The 19,369-nt window shown below is 45.4% G+C and overlaps 1 protein-coding gene across 3 annotated transcripts in view; it reads right to left on the bottom strand.

Annotated features, from left to right (window-relative positions):
• The window catches only part of BRSK2 (BR serine/threonine kinase 2), a 615,416-nt gene that overhangs the window by 256,386 nt on the left and 339,661 nt on the right, over window positions 1-19,369 (bottom strand). For all 3 annotated transcript variants that reach the window (XM_069223152.1, XM_069223151.1, XM_069223150.1), the window contains exons 3-4: window positions 15,576-15,661; window positions 1,677-1,817 (exon numbers count right to left, since the gene is read on the bottom strand). In XM_069223152.1, the coding sequence (XP_069079253.1) occupies window positions 1,677-1,817; window positions 15,576-15,661 (227 nt within the window). The remainder of the gene's footprint in view (window positions 1-1,676; window positions 1,818-15,575; window positions 15,662-19,369) is intronic.

Below are 19,369 nucleotides of genomic sequence, written 5' to 3'. Positions count from 1 at the left end.
CGGTCACTCACAGTGAAGTTGGACAGTGGCTGAAGTGGGCTGACCCAGTGTCCCATGCTGTATGCCGTAGTGGGCGGAAGAAAAATGTGAATGACAACAACACACCGATGGATTAGGAGAAATGACTGAAAGATCTTATAAGTATATTATGTGTATGATTTTAGTACATTCAAAAGGTCTTAGCTGATGCAAGACCTAATATTGGGAGAGAATGATTTAGTTACTTTTCTCTTTATATAGTTCTGGATTTCCTATTTCTTTCTCTACATTTAGGGATGGCACTTGATTTTCTGAGATGCATTTGCAAAGACGCACTCTGTATTGAATGATTGACAGCATCTCCATGTTTGTACCAGCTACCCTGTCCATTTTTCCCGTTTTCCCCAATTATCATTTTTGGGAATACAGCACTACTACGCCCTAGGGAAGTGGACCACACACAATACCACTATGCAATGTCCAGAATCATCAGTAAAGTGTGAGAAGGAGGGAGAGAAGGAGAATGGGACAGAGGATGAGAGTGAGGGACAAAGGAGAAGAGGGAGTATGGATGCCCACCACTAAGATCAAAAAATCCCGTCTTCTTCCTCCCTTGGGAAGTCAACAAACCTCCCACCGGGCAGTTTCACTGAACAGAAAGTCATCAAATCTGCTAGCAGCGCCTCCTTGACCCAGGTCTAGCAGCATGTTAGAAGTTAAGAGGCCATCTTCTGACCAGCAACACAACTGGATATAGAATTCATAAAAGACATACAGCCAGTCAAGAATAGTGAAAACTATGCAAAGATTCGACCAGTTCGATTGACGTTTACCAGATATTTGAATAAATCATTCTGGCTGGCAGTGACTTGTTGAATAATTCACCTTTAACAAAAGATCTAAGCTTACCGCATAGGTAAGTTCAAAAGCTACACTGTACTGTGCCTGAATGACTGTTGGTGAGGCTCTGCCTGAGGCCCTGCTGTTCATGTGCTGTCTGGAAGTACTGCCTGAGAGGAGCCAGCCAGCCAAGAAGAGCAATGAAGCAGCCCCAGTGCACCTTGAAGTCCTACAAGGACCGTTTCCAGCACTAGTCTAGAGAATACACTTAAGAGTAAGGTGCAGATGAGCTGACCCACCGGAACAATGGCTTTGTGTAGCATCCATATTCCCATCCATTACTAAGAGACCCCTTTGTGTAAAAAACAGGACAGACCCTTCAACAGATGCTGCACCCATAATTTGATGTGGCATGACAAGGGGCTAATTACAATTCTTATGTCTAGGTGCCGGAAGAGAGTTTCAGAGTCACACCTCGGCCCCGGTGAGTCTGTCAAACTGTGCAGAGGTCCAGGGATCCACCAGTCTCTGGACCCATGGCCATTAGCTTGAGATTGCTTTCTTTCAAAGTTAACTTTGGTCCCCCCAAGCTTAGTCCTCAAATGGTACCCATTAGCCCTATTTTGCTAGCATAGTGATGAAAGTCCAGTAACTTATCAAGAAGAGATTCGCCTTTCAATATTTCTAGTCCCATTAATCAGAAACAATGACACTCCAACAGCCTTCATAGAAGGTTACAAAGAATGTATATTTTTCATGATGGAGTAATGGTAGAAGAGAAAGCTAAAATTATTTCCTCCATTAGATTAAAGTGATGGGTTTTGGCCAGTAATACATGCCTCTTCTGCTTAACTCACCATATTGAGTGGCTGTGGCAGAAATCTAAAGCTGAAATGATTTGTCGGAAGAACTTTCTGGCCTCCTTTGGTGTCAGTCGTCCTTTTTTTACCAGATAGTCGAAGAGTTCACCACCAGAAACGTGTTCCAACACCAAATATCTAAAAGAAAAGCAAACTTGTGGTCAACATACAAAATTGCCTGAAGCCATAAGCACACTACAGCAATATCCAGCAATGACAAGTATTCCCTAATGAACACCAGATTCACCCTAACTGCCACATCTCCCCTTGGCAATCAACATATTCCTGCTTCAACCATGCAACATATAGAATTTAAAGACATTAGATATTAAGGTGCACAACCGGTGTGGGACCTGTGCAGAGCTGCACCTAACATCAGAGTAGGTTCAACAGCCATTGGGATGAAAGAAAGGACTTTAAACGTACAGCACACAGGTTTGGCGAACATAAGCTGTTGCATTACCATGATGGTGGAATGGTGCACATCCCCAATGAGGTCCATGGGGTGAGTGTGTGTGTGTGTGTGTGTGTGTGTGTGTGTCTTTATCTCTCCCAGCCTTCTAGGACTGATCTCTATGACAGAGATGTGCTTGGGTTCTTGTGGTAGGACCACAGAGGGTGAGGCACATCAAGGATTAGGCACTTTGGGCAGACACAGTTGTGCTTAAACGTTGTGGAATAGCACAGAGACTCCAGGCCATAACTGAAGTGTGTGGTGTATGGGTCTTAGTACTGATACAGGAGGCAGCACCAGAAGTCAGAGTAGAAGTTCATTAGCAGAGCTGTTTTTGGGTCCTCTTAGTAGAGAATCAGGGGTGAGTTGTTTACTAGAAATCCAAAAAGCCTAAAACAATTTGAACAGGTCTTGTGAAAGAAATGCATTGTTGGTTTCATTCTTGTGTGTCAACCATGAGTACTCATGTAAGCTTAGGGTTATACTAGTAAAAGGATGGCTATGCCGGCACTTAAGTGGAACGGGCTAATAAGCTACCTTCTCAACACATCTGGTTGCGAACTCGGGATTTTGTCAGATGAAAAAAAACAGGGGTTTTGTGTTCCCTTCTTCCATCCACTGTTATGTGGTTGATGGCTTTTCCTGGTCTTGGTGCTGTACTGGTCAGTGGCCATTGTGACTGGTGTGTGCTGCAGCACAGTTGTGTCTCCTACAATACGAATCCATGGACTGGGAAGGCACTTACTACACAAGGGTAAATCCCATTGCATCCATTACTAGTAAGGTGAGTCCATCTAGGAGTTGTGTATACTGATTATATAAAAGAGGATATGCACTGATGTCTTTTAAATTCAATCCTTCGCACTCCCCCTTCTTGGAACAGGGTAACTCAGCAGACACCTGGATCTACATTGTCCTTGGATGTGTACTGAAAAAACACAAACTGTCTTAGGCGTAAGTGAGCCTACAACCACAGTAGGTCACCGTCATTATTCGGGTCGCAATCCTGAGGGAGAGATCTTCATAAATGCCAAAGAATAGCAACCATGCCATCTCTGGGATATGTCACCCTTAGACTGATGAGGGATCATCTTTTTATTGCCGCTAGAAAAGTGCGTCCCTCAGTCAAAACCTACATACCCCAGTCGTCTACGTGCGGCTTGATTCTTGGGTGGGGTGCAGGGGGCCGTGTGGTGCATAGAGTTACCTACTCGCTGCTACATGACACTAGGGAGCTAGCGTGGTTTCAGCATGGTTGCCGGTAGCTGCATATTCTGCTCTTAGCGCTGTGTTTTGTGGCCGGTGTCCTCCTCCCACAAACACACACAAAGTCCCCGCCCCCTCCCCTTCTCGTCTTGTTTTCTCGTAGATCTGCCTCCCGGGGTCCTTTGATTTATTACTGATGAAAGGTGCTTTCCACGGCTGCCTGACACGCAATTTGCAATGTGAAGCCGTGCATGCCTAAACACAGCATGGCTGCCCCGGTGTGATGTATGTGCGCGGTGTGGGGGTGAATGGAGTGCGGCGAGGGAAGGGGTGGCGGAGGGAAGCGGTAGCATCATCCGCTTCCGTACCTCTTGCTGTGTTAGTTGGTGGTGATCTGAAACCATTTTCCATTCCAAACAACCCACACGACCTATTTCTCCAATCACAGATAGACAGGAATCCACGCTGCACACACCGAAATCAGCACAGCCATTCCACCCAGGGCTGCACTGACAGTGAAACGTGATCACGTGTGATCATCTTCGTTGATCGGGAGGTGACTGGATGGGCAGTGGGTGGGTTTGTTAGGTGGGATGAGAAGTGGTGTTGCAGATAGACTAAGAAAGCGTAGTTATCAATATGACAGCAGGCAGTGCTTTAAATGGCCAGGTACTGTCCGGTACTGAGTACCTGCACTTCTTTCATTTGAAGGGGACAGTACCTGCACTTCTGAGCACTTGCACAATTCATTTAATTGGGAGAGTACCTGCACTTCTCAGAAGCAAGCAGGTACTCTAGAGAGTGAGTACCTGCACTTCTGTATTCCCATTTAAAGCACTGGCAGTAGGTGAAGGCATCTTGTCCCGGAGGTATGAATGCCCACTGCAGTGCAATTTTGAATTTTACTAGCAAACTAGGGGCAATGGGCCCGACATTCCTTGTCTGTGTTAGCGCCTATGACATTGTGGCGTTCACACGTGGAGATCACAGAAAGTGCGCTTAGGTGCTGGAGCAGAATTACAGATCATGGCAACGTGATTGATCTGGTTAAGCACCGTTCTTTCATCGTCTCGGACGAGGCAAAGTCCACAGTGGTAGTATGAACCAATCCACTGAAACTAAGGTTTGGGTTTTCTTTGATTAGCTGCAGTCAGCCAGGAAGTGGTGATAAAGTGTTCTGGTATCTCTGGCACTGGGCATCCTAGAGGGTTCACCAGAGTGTTCCATGTTCATTGTTCTTTGGTCCACAATGAGAAATTTTAATTTGGCATCTGCGACATAGACCTGTTTATGTTAGAATAGGTATTTCATACAGGCAGTATCACTGAGAGTAGGGCTACCTTTCAGTGTGCAATGTAGTAGCAGAATAATGGCAAATCTGTATGGTCTAGGTGCAAAAACACACCGTTGTCAGTGTTGATGCAGTAGGAAGCAGTAAAGTGTCTAAGACGAGCATCGAAGCAGTCCATGGACTAGTCCTGGAGTTGTGGTGCCCCAGAAAAGGTGAGGTTTTGCTGTCTGGGTTGAAGTGCCTCGTTATGGTTGAATTGTTGTTTTTACCAAGTTCTCCACAATGTGGTCCATCTCTGACTAATAAAGTGGAACAATCAGAATTATTTTGTTGTGATCTCTTTCTACTTAATTGGCCTGCTGAAGCTGATAAACATTTTAGACATTGTAAACCTAGCCATAGTAGAAACTGACTCCACTGTTTATGAAGCGAGGTGAAGCTAAAGGTGAGGGCTGCATGAGGTGTTAGAGTGTGGTGTTGGTGACCGAGCTGCTTTTGCAATGCCGGACATTTTAATGATGGCTAGTTACAGACCATTTTGGTGCTCTTGGCCTGGTGCTGTTCCAGTGCACTAAGGTGGTCTTAGGCAGGGCCAAGAAGGCCACCCCCAAGATAAGAAGGGGTCACACTGGAGGGTGGGCCCCGGGAGCAGCAAAGGGGATCCTACTGGGATCAGGGGGCTTCGAGCTGGAGGGGGTACCATCGCAGTGGTGGGCCCTCGTCCAAGCTTTTTCGCCCTGAGCTGGGTGGTTAATCAAGGGACTGATTAAAGACACCCTGGCTTTAGGCTAGGAGGGGGTCATGTTGGACATGTGGCCTTGTTAGGGGAATTTCCTGAAACGTTTAGCTTTTTCCTCACAGCTTTTTGCTGAATCTCTTGGTGTAGCCATAGGACTCTAGGCTGTTCCTACTGTATTGCAGTGGGAAAGTGCATGGGCCCTTCCTACATTGGCCAGGAAGGGGGTGCGTACGTGGGTGGTTGGGTGCTGTACCAAGGAGTGCCCTGTAAAAAGGTACACCACATACCCAGGGCAGGTACGGCCCTGGCTACTGGTGGGGCGCTGCATTGTGTGTGCCACCCATCAGAACAGCCTGACCAAATGTATCAGGACTGACAATGCAGACCTGTGGTGGTGCAGGTGAGTCTGCGATCAGGGTGGCATCCCTCATGTCTTGACCAACCCTGAGAATACCTTACACTACCCCTAGGGTGCCTCCTGAAGTGGTGTCAAAGGTGGTAGGCATAAGGCAGGGCACGGACACCAGGGTATTCCCTGCCTGGCCAGGGAAGAACCCCCATGTGGGTTCTCCCTACCTAGGGGGTCAGCCTCTCCCAGAGGTTTAGCTGATTCCATGGGAGTGGCCTTAGGTCGTGAGGCACTGGGAGTACAGTGTGGAAGTGCCAGCACCCTTCCTACGCATGGTAGGAAGTGGTTCCAACTAGTGTGTACTGGACCTGTCACTATGGGTCGGAGTGGGTACACTTGCAATGGTTTTCTGACATGTGCTGAATCTGGTTTGGGAGGTCAGTATGTGCACACTTACCCTATGGTGTTCAATAAAGGACTGGGTCTGCCATTGCTTACCAGGATGTGCTTACTTGCACAATGGTGTTTTAATGTACGCTGAGGCTGACACAGCAGGCCAGTGGATGTGCACTTGCACAATGAGGTTTAAAGGGCTTTTGGGGTCCTAGGCGCTTTCCCACTGTGAATGCAATGTGAAAGCATGCACGCCTTCCTACCTATGCCAGGAAAGTGGCGCTGACCAGTATGTTCACATATGCACATTGGTGTGCCCCTATGTACTTGGCCTGTCACAGCAGGCCTGAATAGGCACACTTGCACCCGTGTTGTGTCCTTTAACATGTGTCCAGCCTGCCCTGGCAGACTTGTCTATGCACCAGGGCACATGTGCCCATGTAGTGAAAGAAAAAAGATGTGTATTTTCACTACACATGAGAACTGCTCTGCCCATATGTTAACATGGGTATGGGTTGCAATTGATCCTGAAATGCAACAGTGGATTGGAGTGGAACAACCCCATGGTGTTTAACATCATTGGATTCACACGGACAAACCCCTTGTCATAGTAAAGGTGATTTTTTCAGTAATGCTCTAGAAATGCCACTTCTAAGAATTAGACATTTCTATGTGTTAAAAACTCTCTTTTGGTGTCTTTTAATTCCAACTCCATTCCACTGGAGGCTGGGGAAAGCACATCAGTGCATTCCACAGCAACAGCCATTAAACTTGGGCACCCAGAACCACAGGACCCTGCCCCTTGAGGGCCTGGCTGGATAGATTGGAGGGAGAGGTCTTGGCACTTGGCCTCTTGGAGTCAGACCATGGCCCCATTAAAGATAACGATCTGCATTCCATGGCCCCATTGCAGACAGGATCAAACTTTAGGGGAGACATCTGCGGTTCAAGGGAGAACCATTTGAACCACCCCCAACGTCAAAGGCACAATTCAGTATATCTACTGGTACTGCACTTCAGCAACTAAGAGCTACGCTTCCAGGAACGTGGTGATGCTGCCAGAGGACTCTATTGTGCACAAGGAGTATTTACTGCCACAGGAAGGGACAGCACACCCTTCTGATATTGTGGTTGGCCTAGGCAAACTGGGCGCTGCAATGTGACACTCTGAAGTGTGCTCTCCAAGAGTAAGACGGTGTGCCCCCTGTTCTCTCGTGGAGATCTCAGGGATATCAAAGACCTCCAGTGAGGGACATGCACATTCGACCGATGTCATCTGGAGAGCAGTGCCATCGTAAGTACTCGCATCCTTGGCTGAACTACATCGGGCAGCAGCGGTGCGAGCGCTGGAGCAAGTATACTATTTGGAGACCAGTTTTTCCTTGTGCTGTATCTTCAAACTATTGCCCTCATTTTGAGGAGTGTAGCCCTTCATTGTGGGGCCCAACATGCATAAGCAGCTGGTTTGTTGTGAGCAGTGTCATCCCCATGTCCCCCCTTTGTCAAGTGCGTTGCATTTCTCTTGTGTGACTCCCAACTGCATGCACATTGTGTGTGGTGTCTGTCATAGGTGACGACTCTCGGAGGTGTGGGCATCCCCGGAGCAGTGCCGTATCCCACCTCATGTGGCCCGGCTGAACTTGCATCTTTGTGTGTGTAGCTAGATCGTCTTGTGTGACTCAAATCATAGTGCACCAGATGTTGTGCCTAATTCCAGGGAGGCACAGAACTGTAATCTTTTGTGTACATGCTCAAGGATTGTATGGTGTGACTTAGATCTTGTGCACCAGATGTAGTGCCTCATTCCAGGGAGATACGAAATTGAGCACGTTTTGATGCCGATCGGGATTGTCTGGTGCAACTCAAGTCATCATGCACCAGACGTTGTGCCTCATTCCAGGGACGCAAGTCATTGAACACCCTGTGTTTGCGATCAGAAGTATCTAGTGCGATGCAAGACATTCCACATCAGATGTTGTGCCTCATTTCAGGGAGGTTTGGGAGTGGAATGCTTTTCATGTATTTAACCGGATTGTCTGATGTGGCTCAAGTCATTGCGCACCAGACATTGTGCCTTATATTTCAGGGAGGTATGGCACTGAGCACTTTGTGTTTGTGATCGGGATTGTCCTGTGCAACTCAAGTCATCCTGCAACCGACGTAGTGTCTCTATCCAGGGAGGGGCGGATTTGTATCTCTTCATGTGCAACCAACACTGTCTGGGGCTTCTCCAGTCATCACGCCCCAGACGTTGCGCCTCCCCACAGGGATGTCCGGGATTTGCTAACTATTGTGCATTAGAGTGCCTGGCTCAGCTGAGCACCATTGCGACCAAACATATGGCCCCCAACGACCCGCCCTGTACTTTTCAGACCTGTGGCCAGCGCTGGAAGGCATGGTGCAGAGACCTCTCAGTGAACTTCCTGAGAGGGGCCAAAACTCAATTTGTTCACTATTATCTGCTCTGCTGGTACCTCTTCTTTTTCCCCCATATTGTCCCTGAGTGCCTAAACAAGAGTGTCTATGCACTCAGGGAAAGGCTGTTTGCATTTTCAGCTAGTGGTAAGGGGAAGTAGGGCAAGTTGGAGGGTGTAGGAAGGGTTTGGGGTCCAATAAGGGCCTGTGAGCACAGTCACAGCTAACCTGCCGGATATCAGTGCACTGCATTAGGGTGCTGGGAGCGAGTGTATGCAAGTGCATAAGTTATGAGCCCCCTGATATCTGTGGCACCACTTGGTGGTGTGGAGTAAGTGTGTAGGAGCGATTGCAGGTGATTGTTACACCGTACAATGGTGTTGCCAGACATGCAAATTCTTGCCAGACGACTTAGATGCTTGACCTTAGATTGTACATGTGTGGCCCAGGCCACAGAGCTAATTTAAAGAGCTGCATTGCTCTGTATGTACATATTTCTGTGATCGTTGTGAACTGGGGTGCACCCTAGGACTGTGTATAAACGAGTCGGGGTAATCACTAGGGTGGGTCTCGTGCTGAGCTACCAAGTGTGAGCACAGGTTATACAGTAAGTGCAATCACCTACCCCTGGTGGGGGAGGTGAGTTCTTTCTGGCTAGGGACTGGCCTCAGCCAGCCAGAAAGCACCGCCTCCAACACTGCCTATTGCATCTTAGAGGTCAGTAGACATTTACCATTGCCCAGCAGTTTGCTATTGGTGCATGAGCTGAAATAGTGCTCTAATAACTACATATACGGTGCATCTGTGTGATTTTGTATGTCAGAATTTCTGTCAAACGTGAGGTGTTGCAGGTCAGGTTTAAAGTGCCTAGTTGGAACTGTGTGGGGGTCCAGTGCTGGAATAGCATATGGTGAATCAGGAGAAAGTGTGGTTCTAGTACTGGAATTACAGAGTGGAAGGTTGCAGGTAAGGATTGAAAAAAGCTTTTATTTTTAGAGGAAGGCGTAAATACTGTGGTCTGAGCATTTAGTGTGAATGATCACACAAATTAAGAGGACCATAGCGGACAGACTTCTCCAATCTTATGGGGACCATCTATTTTTAATATTGATCTACTTCAACTGAATAGTGAGCATGCCACCAGCTCGATGCTGACCCTGGCTTCAACTCCAGTCCGTTTACAGTGCCATCTTAACACTGCTGTTGGCTGCAGCTTCATTTAGTTAAATTACCATCCTGGCTACCACTACGGTTTAATTGCGGGTCAGTTTTCTTTCTCCAGCCCACTTATTTTTTTTTAGCTGCTCTCAGGTTCTGCCCTTTTTGTAACTGATGACCATCGAAAGGGAAGCTTCAACAATGCTTAGTGACTTAAACGTATGCCTCAACACATTGACACAGCGTGCACTTAAGAGTTAAAACCTGGGAGATTTCAGGAGACAAAATGAAATGGAAGGACAAGGCTGAGGACCAGCATGGATGAGGGCATTGAAGCAGTACTGACAAAAAGTTCTACGAAGGCCCTAACCTCAAAACAGAAAAAAAAGGTACTATCTTGTTTTTTGGTTTGTGGTACCTGTAAGTTTAGCTTTATGTAAATTCGCTACAGAGAACAAAGAATACAGAACACTATGGAAACAACAAAGTAAGCGTTCTGTCTTCTTGCCTTGTTCTTCGGATTCATCCTACCAGAGGACTTTGAAGTCTGATGATCAAAAACAAGGGAAAGGTACGATGAGCCCTTCCAGAAAACTCCTCTCTCGGTTCTGAATTATCTGTGTTACATCTGTAGAAGTTCTGATGGGCAGATCCCACAGACTCGGGGAGTTCTTTTCTACTCTGCTGCAATGACTCTGTCATAGTTCAGTGCTTGCCTGGTCTTTTGCTCCCATTCTCGAGCGCGTGCCATGAGTTAACCCTTCACCGAATCCCTGGCCAATTCCTCTTGCGTAGTTTGAGGGGTCAGTTTCCACGAACCCCAATGTGCAACAGCGCAAGACGGCAGAAAATGAGAGTCAAATCCCATGTGGAAGGGCTCTGAATTCATTGCCAGTTTTGCCCTTTGAAATTTCTGACCCAGAGAGGAAGGTGGAATTAGTTCTTTAATAGATTGCTCTTGTCCGAACAATTGGTTCTGTTAGGGGGTGGGGCGCAGGCTCACTTTTTTATTTCACGTGTATGGTGTTTGAATGTCTTCTAATGAAAAAATCCGAGACAGCCTGCTACAGGGAGCAACCCCAGCCCATGGAAAGTGTAGGCCACAATGAAGAGCTGCCAATCCTGATCTCAGATCACACCCTTTCTAAGTAAAGGAAAGGATGCCCATTGAATTCCACTATTATTGCTCAAATCTCCCTCCACAGCTCCCTCGGCCGTCTCTACCTTCCAGCAGAAGCGGTGGCGATGGGGATTTGCAGAGCACGACCCAGGGACCCCCTGGAGTGGACGACAGCGGAGCAGAGAGCGTTGATCGCTCTCAAACACATTACGGAGAAGGGTAAGTCGCAGGGGGTTGATGCATTGCCACATTAAGAGCGCGCTTCAGCTCCCTCCCAGACACCCACAGCACTCCCAGCCCCCGCAAGCCAAACGTGATTTGTGAAATTAACATTTGGCGGGCATGCCTGTGCCAGCGCAGCTGCCATCAGTCATTAGCATCCCAAAATATCGCGTTGATGTTTTATTCACACGAGAGTGCTCAGCGGAAGCCACATTGCGTGGGAGGGGAAGGCAGGAGGCACGCTGAATGGCCACGAGAGAAGACGAACGGGCACCGTGTGGATGTGGCAAAGGTCATGGGTGGTGCTCAGTAGAGATGTGGTGGTAGGGCAAAAGAGGAAGGAAGCTCACTGAATGCCACGGAGGAGGGCGGAGGAGCACTGCACAGGAGAAGGGGCACGCGCTAAGCGGAAATGGGAGGAGAAGGCAGGATGTTGTGTAATGTGCTGCGGGAGAAGATATGAAGTACTCTGATTGGCTAGGGAATTGGGGGGGAAAAAGGAGATTCACTGGACCCGGTCCAGAAAGGGAGGATATGAGCAGCTCCTGATTAAGAGAAGAAGGCATGTGTGCGCTGTGCAAAACACAAAGGCTGGGCATACTCTGCAAAGGCACAGGAGAAGAAGGCTCCAATCTCTCTACCGGGGGGGGGGGGGGGGGGGGGGAGTAGTAGACGTGAGGTGTATTGTGTCGCTTCAGGGTGAAGGTGGACGGGGAAAGAGCTGCATTGCATGCATGCCCTAGGAGTGAGACCTGCTATGCCGGAAGAAAAGGAAGGAAGGGCACTGGGCAGGAGAAAGCAAACTAAGGAATACTCAGGCAAGGTGGCAGAAGGCAGCAGGGGCATGGAGGTAGTACCAGTGGATTATTGTCAGGAATCAGAAGAAACTCAGATATCACGGTCCGGGCTGGAAAGGCTTGGAGAGAATGGGAGACAGGGCAGCGGAGACTCTAGACCACACAATACAGGTTCACTTGACATCCTCACTTCTGGTTTTGAGACGAGCACATCAGGAGTTTTAGTGGGGGTGTCAATATTTAAGGCCTTTTCCAGATGGAACAAACATCTATAAATTATCATTTATTTCCAGTGGTTCTCGGCTACCCATTAGTTGACACCCATTCATCTGTTTTTCATCTTTGTTGTTTTCTCGTTTTCCATCTGGTATCCTGGTCTGACATTCACTCATTACGACAACTTCCACCATTATAATGGGTAAGCCTTGTTCTAGCAGTCCGCATAGCCTGTTGGTCCCACTATCATAACATAATCTTAACTACTTTATTCTATCTACCTCGAATTTTTCTAAATTCTTCCTCTCAGAAGTTCCCTGACAGAAGTCTACAGAAACCTCTGCTAACTCAGATTAATCCCCCTAGAGGAGTAATCCAGTCCAGGATTTATTTGACCCCCTTTTCCATGCTTTCACACCAGTTCCTCCAACAGGCGTATCATTTAGCAGATACCTCCATGCATATTTATGAACGTCAGGGATTCTCAGATGGTCTGACTACAAGAAACCTGACAATTATGATTTGAACATTTCTCGACCTATTTCTGAAGAATGCCGTTTTGTTTCTGACACAAATGTATGTCAAAAACTAATAAATGTTATGGTTGCATAGCTGGCAAAACAGGTGGTAAATACAGGCATGCCATGGATGGGTGACATTCATTGATGCATGTTTCGAGTCTTGTATTTGCCTTGATTAATTTATCTACCCCTGATTAAGACTTCGAATTATAGTAGTTTGATTCCACTGAAAATCACTTGTATCTTCTACTATTTTCTTTCTACTGGGGAATTTGAACACCTCTTTCATTTTTTTTATTTACACCCTTCCCCTCATTATGTTCTTGATACTCTGCTGAAGCAATATTTAACTTGAAGCTTATGGACAAACGAATAGCGCTTTAGGAAGCAGCTCTCCTATACTCTGTTTTTCATTATTTCTCAGCAAATTTTCCTGTTCAACTCTTTTTTTCCATTGTCCACAAGGCTCAAACTCTAAGCACTTTTCATAAATATCCTAGCTGCTTCTAAGTAGGGGAAACTAATTGTGCCCCAATGTCTGTCCTTGAGAGAGAGAAAGAGAGATACCTTACTTGACCTCTATCTGGGCGATTGTGTGCTTGGTTACAACCTACCGCCTTTCTCTTTATAATGTATTGTCTATTACAAAAACAGTGGGATCCATACAGCCCATAACCTTCGGAGCATGTGGTAAGTAAGCTATAATGAAGGGCTGAAATCCTTGCTTACTTATGACATTGCAATTTTCTTTGGAAGGGATAGTCTGAATCTCTTGACCTCTTGTTCCCTTTGGCCACTGCTGAAACTGACATGTGCAATTGGTTGCCTCATTTCAGGCTTTTCTATCAATACGTGTACAGTCCCCTTTTACCAAAGCAGCCTCTCTAAGGTCTGCACGTTGAAAGCAAGTGAAATAAATGTTGTCCTTCAGTGTCCTGGTTAAACTGTGAAAAATGCTTAATTTCCATTGAGACCTGGACCAGTGAGGAGCGCATGCAAACTGCATTGGCATCATACCTGGTAGCCAACAGCTGGAAGTCAAATCACCAAAGTGAATCTGACGAGGGTTCTCTGGTATGCATGCAGAACTGTGTGGTGTGTGTCTTACTACAATTAGGACAAAGCTGGACTGCCTGAAGTGTCTACCTGCTTGCAAAGATCTCTCCTTACTGAATGAAAGACTTCTGTTTCAGCCCAGGGCAACCATACCAGCCCTCCAGAGAGCTTATAAAAGAGCCAGTTCATGGAGAACTGACAAGCTGCCTGGTATTGATGACAATACAACATGAACAGCCTGAGTAATGACCCCACCTGACCTAGCGGGCACAACCCCTCTGCTCCAGTAATGGAGTTCCAATTCTTCAATTAATTTGTGAACCCTTGAACAAAAACCTGTCCCACATACACCATGTCATCAAAAAACAAATTTGATGGCCTTTTCTTCACATAGCACACCTATTCTGCATGGACTGACACCTAGCCAAGACCTGTGAACCTCACAAGTGCACAGTGGATATGCCTTAGAGTTACTCTCATCCACTCTAAACCACAAGAAGCTGGTGAAGAGTTGCAGCAACTTGGAAACCTTGTACAGAACACAATATTCATAAATAATCACAAATACATAAGCTTGCCCTTTCATGACACGAGGGCTCTTGCCGCCCCTGTCTCACAGGTGCTAGTCATACACAAGTCAAGAAACTCCACAGAGGCAGTGCAGGCTCATCAGGTGAATACAACTATCTACTGCGACTCCTGGGTTGTGAGATATGGTCTGTTAACTTTACTTGGTGTCACATAACTCTAATTATAAGATGCCATAAGCCAGAAACAACCAAGTGCAGCAGAAAAACGCAACTGCAAATAGTAGACTGAAACATCAAGACTACTTGATGGCTCAATCATCACTAAAAAGGTGCCTGATGTTCTGATAGACACTGGTGGAACATAAAAGGTGGACAATCATAGTCATGTGTGAGATATTGGGACCTGACCAACACTGAGGGCTGTGTGGCTTCAGAAACATCAGTGAAACTCTCTGCAATCTAAGCAGCTACTGAAATATTCAAATGAAAGGTGTTTCAACCAGTACTATATTGATAGGTACCTTTGTTTATCCCGGGTTTCATTCAAACGACCTGCATTTTGTTACATCTTCTATAACACTGAAAGCAGCACATTTCCAGCAACATGGATGGCATGAGGCTGAAGACTTTCCAAAGGCTATAAATCCGAGATTCCATGGAATTGCAAAGTTTGCCTCTTGGTTGAAAAAAGTGAAAAAATAAAAAATATTTAAAATATAATTGAAGAATTAAATGAGAGAAAAGAGGAAGGTGTGAGCCAGTAAGAAAGTAGAGGAGAAAATGGATGGCACAGAAAAACAGAATGATGAGAAGTACGGCAAAAATAAAAAAGAGAAACTGATGTGTATTGGCGAGAGGTTAGAAAATAAGGGAAAGACTGCAACCGAGAGTACGAACTAGACTAGAGGACACAGAGGTAATGGAGATAAAAATAAGGGATGAGTAAGCAGGAGAAGCAAAAGAAAACCTGGAAGGGAAGAGATTGCAGACAGTATGTGCTAGACTAATTCAGTAAGGAAGGACAACTGGAAAAGATGAACAAAACAACAGAGTACATTATGAGATGAGACAGATGAGGTGGAAAAGAGGGAGAAAGGAAGGCAGTGGCACTGACAGAGATACAAAAAATAAGGATAAGAAAGGGGCATGTGGAGATATTTCCAACGAGGGTAAATTAATCACATATGACTACCTCGGCACCAGTGGCCTTTCAGAACCCCTAGGGCCTTATGATATCGCACAATGTCTCTATCGACAGATGCACCTCTGAACGAGCCCTTACTTAAAAATTCTAGATAGGACAAACACAGATAACACGGATACAATGTACATTATTTGGCTACCAGATGCACAGTAGCATAATCCACACACAAACAACACTACTCCAGTCCCTAAGCCGTAGCTGCACCCAGAAAGTCAAAATACCTACAGATATTTCTTATTTTCGTAGACGTCGTGGAGCTTCAAGACGTGAGGGTGTTCTATTAGTTTTAGGATGGCAATTTCCCGCTCTACCTGCAATACAAAAAATAGCACATTGCAACAGTTAAAAGATAGGTCAGAGAGAAAGTTTATTTATGCCATTGATATTTGCACAATAACTGAATCTTGTGATACATAAAATTCATTACATTTTACCTTAGCCGCATATCTTGTGTTAAAAAAAATCTATCGAGATACCACGAAAGACTCGTTTGAGTGGAACAATTTTTCACTTAGAGACATTTCTACTCGATTCAATCTCCGGTATCCTGTCAAAATATTTAAAGCAAGATTTGTATGGAATTTCATGAAATTTGGCAAGAAAAAACATGCAGTTTCACCTTGTGCTAAAAGCAGTGGGTGGAGGAGAGATTCTGGGAACCAGACCGTGCCCTGACACACTGGGATTCCTGGTGTCTAAGACTTCTCGAATACTCAGGGTAATGGAACAAATGCTACTCAGGGTAATGGAACAAATGCTATCGCCATGGCAGGCCAAAGTGGAATAAGGTGTCTAAAGTCAACCCTTAAGGTTAAAATCTTTAGGAAACAATAAGAGGTTAAGATTGTTAAATATGAGTTTCCGATCAATTTAGGTGCACATGCAAAGAAATAATTAAATCAGGTCTAGCATTACCACTGGGTTTTACTCCATCATTTAACATAAGGCTGTAAAAAAATGGGGCATATTGGTATCACAGTTACAACCAATGCTTAATTTGTAAAATAATTAAGTGCCAGGGCCCAAGGCACTTTATAGGAGTCCACTCCAGCTGGCACTACCAACAGCCCAGCCACCACTGCTGAATGCCAGCACCAGCATTACCTATATTCTAGTTTTATCATTTTTAAGTAAACATTGCACTGATAAATTGAGCAGAGGTTTAGATACACAGCGTCACTTTGTCATGTAATCCCCTGATAGGTGCCAGTATTCAGAAATAAGTGCCAGTGCTGGGCACCGGAAAACACCAGCACAAATTAAGCACTGGTCACAAAACACATTTCTATATTTTTACAATCAGCCTTGTTCTGGTTCTACCATACTGTGATGTACTTTTAAGGAGTCATTGACCTCCTTGCATAGGGCCTTACAGCTCACCCTAAAACCCAGCAAATTGTAATAATTTCAAATAATGAGATAACACACAGATTTACATTTGTGTTGGATCCCGAAGGAGCCCATCAGATTTCATTAAAGGTAGACAAAAGATGCTTCATTGTGGGTCACATCATTGATCAAACTCAACTGGACATCAAGAGAAACAAATGTACTGTTTCCTGGAAAACAATACTAAAAGTCAGAAAGTGTGCATATTGTTGGGTCCCTCCCTGGTTACTGATGATCAGATATGAAAAGGATTGTGCCTGATAACTCAATGCAGATTCTTACATGAGCTTCTCAAAGCTATTTGAACCTCTCAGATTTAAAGAGTCACCAGGCTGTTCTTGTCACCTCCGGACATCAGAACATTACATCAACAAGTCTTCAAGCGACACTTAAGGTTCCAGTGGCACAAGAAGCAGACAAAACTTATCTTGTAGGGCATGGAATCTAATAGAAACTTACAAAATCAAACCACAGTTCAGTAAGGCAGTAGACTGGCTATTGAGCATAACATCATCCAGTTCTACAATCTCACTGTTTTAGAACCCTTGAAGAGCTTTCCAAATCAACTTATTTTAATCTCTTACAGCAAATATAAAGTTTAATACTCCTCACACAAGACACTGCTTCATTGTACTGCAAGGTTTATAAATCTGGATCCGAAGGCCGAAACATGTGTAGCACCACTGCAATCTCTTGGCCAGGGATCCGTTTGGATCTACCATTTGCATTCTAGATTTCTGAGCTGCTGTGTTTGGTTGAAATCAGCAGGTTTCTGTACAGCAGCAGCAATAGTCTCTCAGCTGTCAATCCAGTCCACAACACTGTGTTTATCTGGAACGAAGACGCTGGCTTTTGTCTGAACTAATCAATCAGGCCTTACAGTATCAGCTATCAGACTTCTTCCTCGGGTCTTAGATACACTTCCTTCGGTGGATAAGAGCATCCACATCAGTCTACATGTAGCCATAAATTCAAAAGTGCTGTAATTACCTAGAAACAGGGGAATGAATGCAAAGGGATCCAAAAACCTAGTATGCTTATTGAAAAACTAGGTTTTGAAAGGATTGAAGGCCATTGTCCCTGCCTCGTGCTCCATCCTTTACACAAACAAAATAAACATTGTGGGGTGAGAGGCAAAGAGGCATTAAAAACAATCAGAAACCTCTTCTATAGTTCTAACCATCAACAACATCATTGAAAAAAAGAGGCTGGATGTTCACACTAATGACAGTCTTGAACTGGATTCTATAAAAGTTCTGGAAACTACCCTCACCCACCACTTCCGGCTACTATGTGAATGACGTGTTTTGCAGAGCTCAGTGCACAATAGCAGCAATAGCACAAAGTTTGAGTGTGACACACCTCAGGAGAGCTGATAGAGGTTTCAGGGCGTACAGTCTGTGCTCCTTGAAGATGATCCTTTCCTTTCTACCTGTGTCTAGGCTGCTGGATTGCAAAAAGTGCAACATCTGCAGAGTCAACAGCAATAAGTGAAACTTGTGCAATAAAATGTCTGGGGCTAGGACTGGGAGGTCCACCATTGGCTTTAGCTCAATTCTAATAAAGAAGTAGTGATGAGAGAGCAAAGCCATAGGGCCCACCATTTATTCGTGAGCTTGGAGAGATACTACAGCCTGTCAATGTTTGAGGAAGCTAGAATTTGAGTCAGACAAAGACCTTTTTCTCAAACCTCAAATCTCTTATATTTTTGCAGTCCACTCAAGCATGATTGTCTCAGCTTAGGGTGCTATGCTAGATCATATACTTTCTGGCCCCCTCACACCATATTTTGTCAACTACAGCAGCAGGACCACGATGGGACAATAGCTGCTCCATATAATTGTACCCTCCAAGTGTTCGCTGAAACTGTTCAAGAAGTTGCAGAATGTAATTATGCAGCTGTTTACTTGTGCATGTAAGTAGGACTGCACCAACAATAATTTATGCTCCCTCCTCTACCTTCCCATGACTTCAAGGATCACCTTCAGGGTTCCCTTTCCTTTTCCTTCAATCTGTTTATAGGAGATCCCGCTCTTTTTTACATCAAACCACCTTGCTGTATGCTGAGATGCTGCCTCTGCTCCTGCGATGTTATACTGCTTGAGGCATCAAGATATGGTGGAAGTGGCACCTATTACGACCTTAGCAGTAAATTCTGATCCCTTCACAAACAGAAGTTCATACAAGGATTATAATTCTGGGACATGTGATAATTACCACATAGGGTATTTAGCAGATGCGACATGCAGAGCAACCCACATATTTACCTTATAAATGTTGACAGGCCAATTCTGCTTACAAATATGGGGATGGGGGAACTGCTGTGGTGAGTCATTCATACATGTTATGCCTGATTGCGAAAGACAAAACCTGGAACTGGATTTGTTATCACACATGGTAAATACTTTGTCCGGGGTATTGGCAAAGAGCACCTCTTCTTTAGGTTGAGCATGCAAGCCCTTTGACCTATTTAAGTATTGTGTGCTTTTAACGACGCCCACCGCACACTCATCACTTTCACTCGTTCGTGGGCTTGTTTTTCAAAAATCCTTTAACATCATTGGTAAATGCTTTACGTTTGTTCCTCCTTAGGGCAGTTTTGTTACTGCCTTGCAGACTGCCCCTATTAC

The sequence above is a fragment of the Pleurodeles waltl genome, chromosome 3_1 (assembly GCF_031143425.1).
Source record: "Pleurodeles waltl isolate 20211129_DDA chromosome 3_1, aPleWal1.hap1.20221129, whole genome shotgun sequence".
Taxonomy (NCBI): domain Eukaryota; kingdom Metazoa; phylum Chordata; class Amphibia; order Caudata; family Salamandridae; genus Pleurodeles; species Pleurodeles waltl.
The sequence above is the reverse complement of the archived record's forward strand: the minus strand, read 5'-3'. Positions and strand labels throughout refer to the sequence as shown.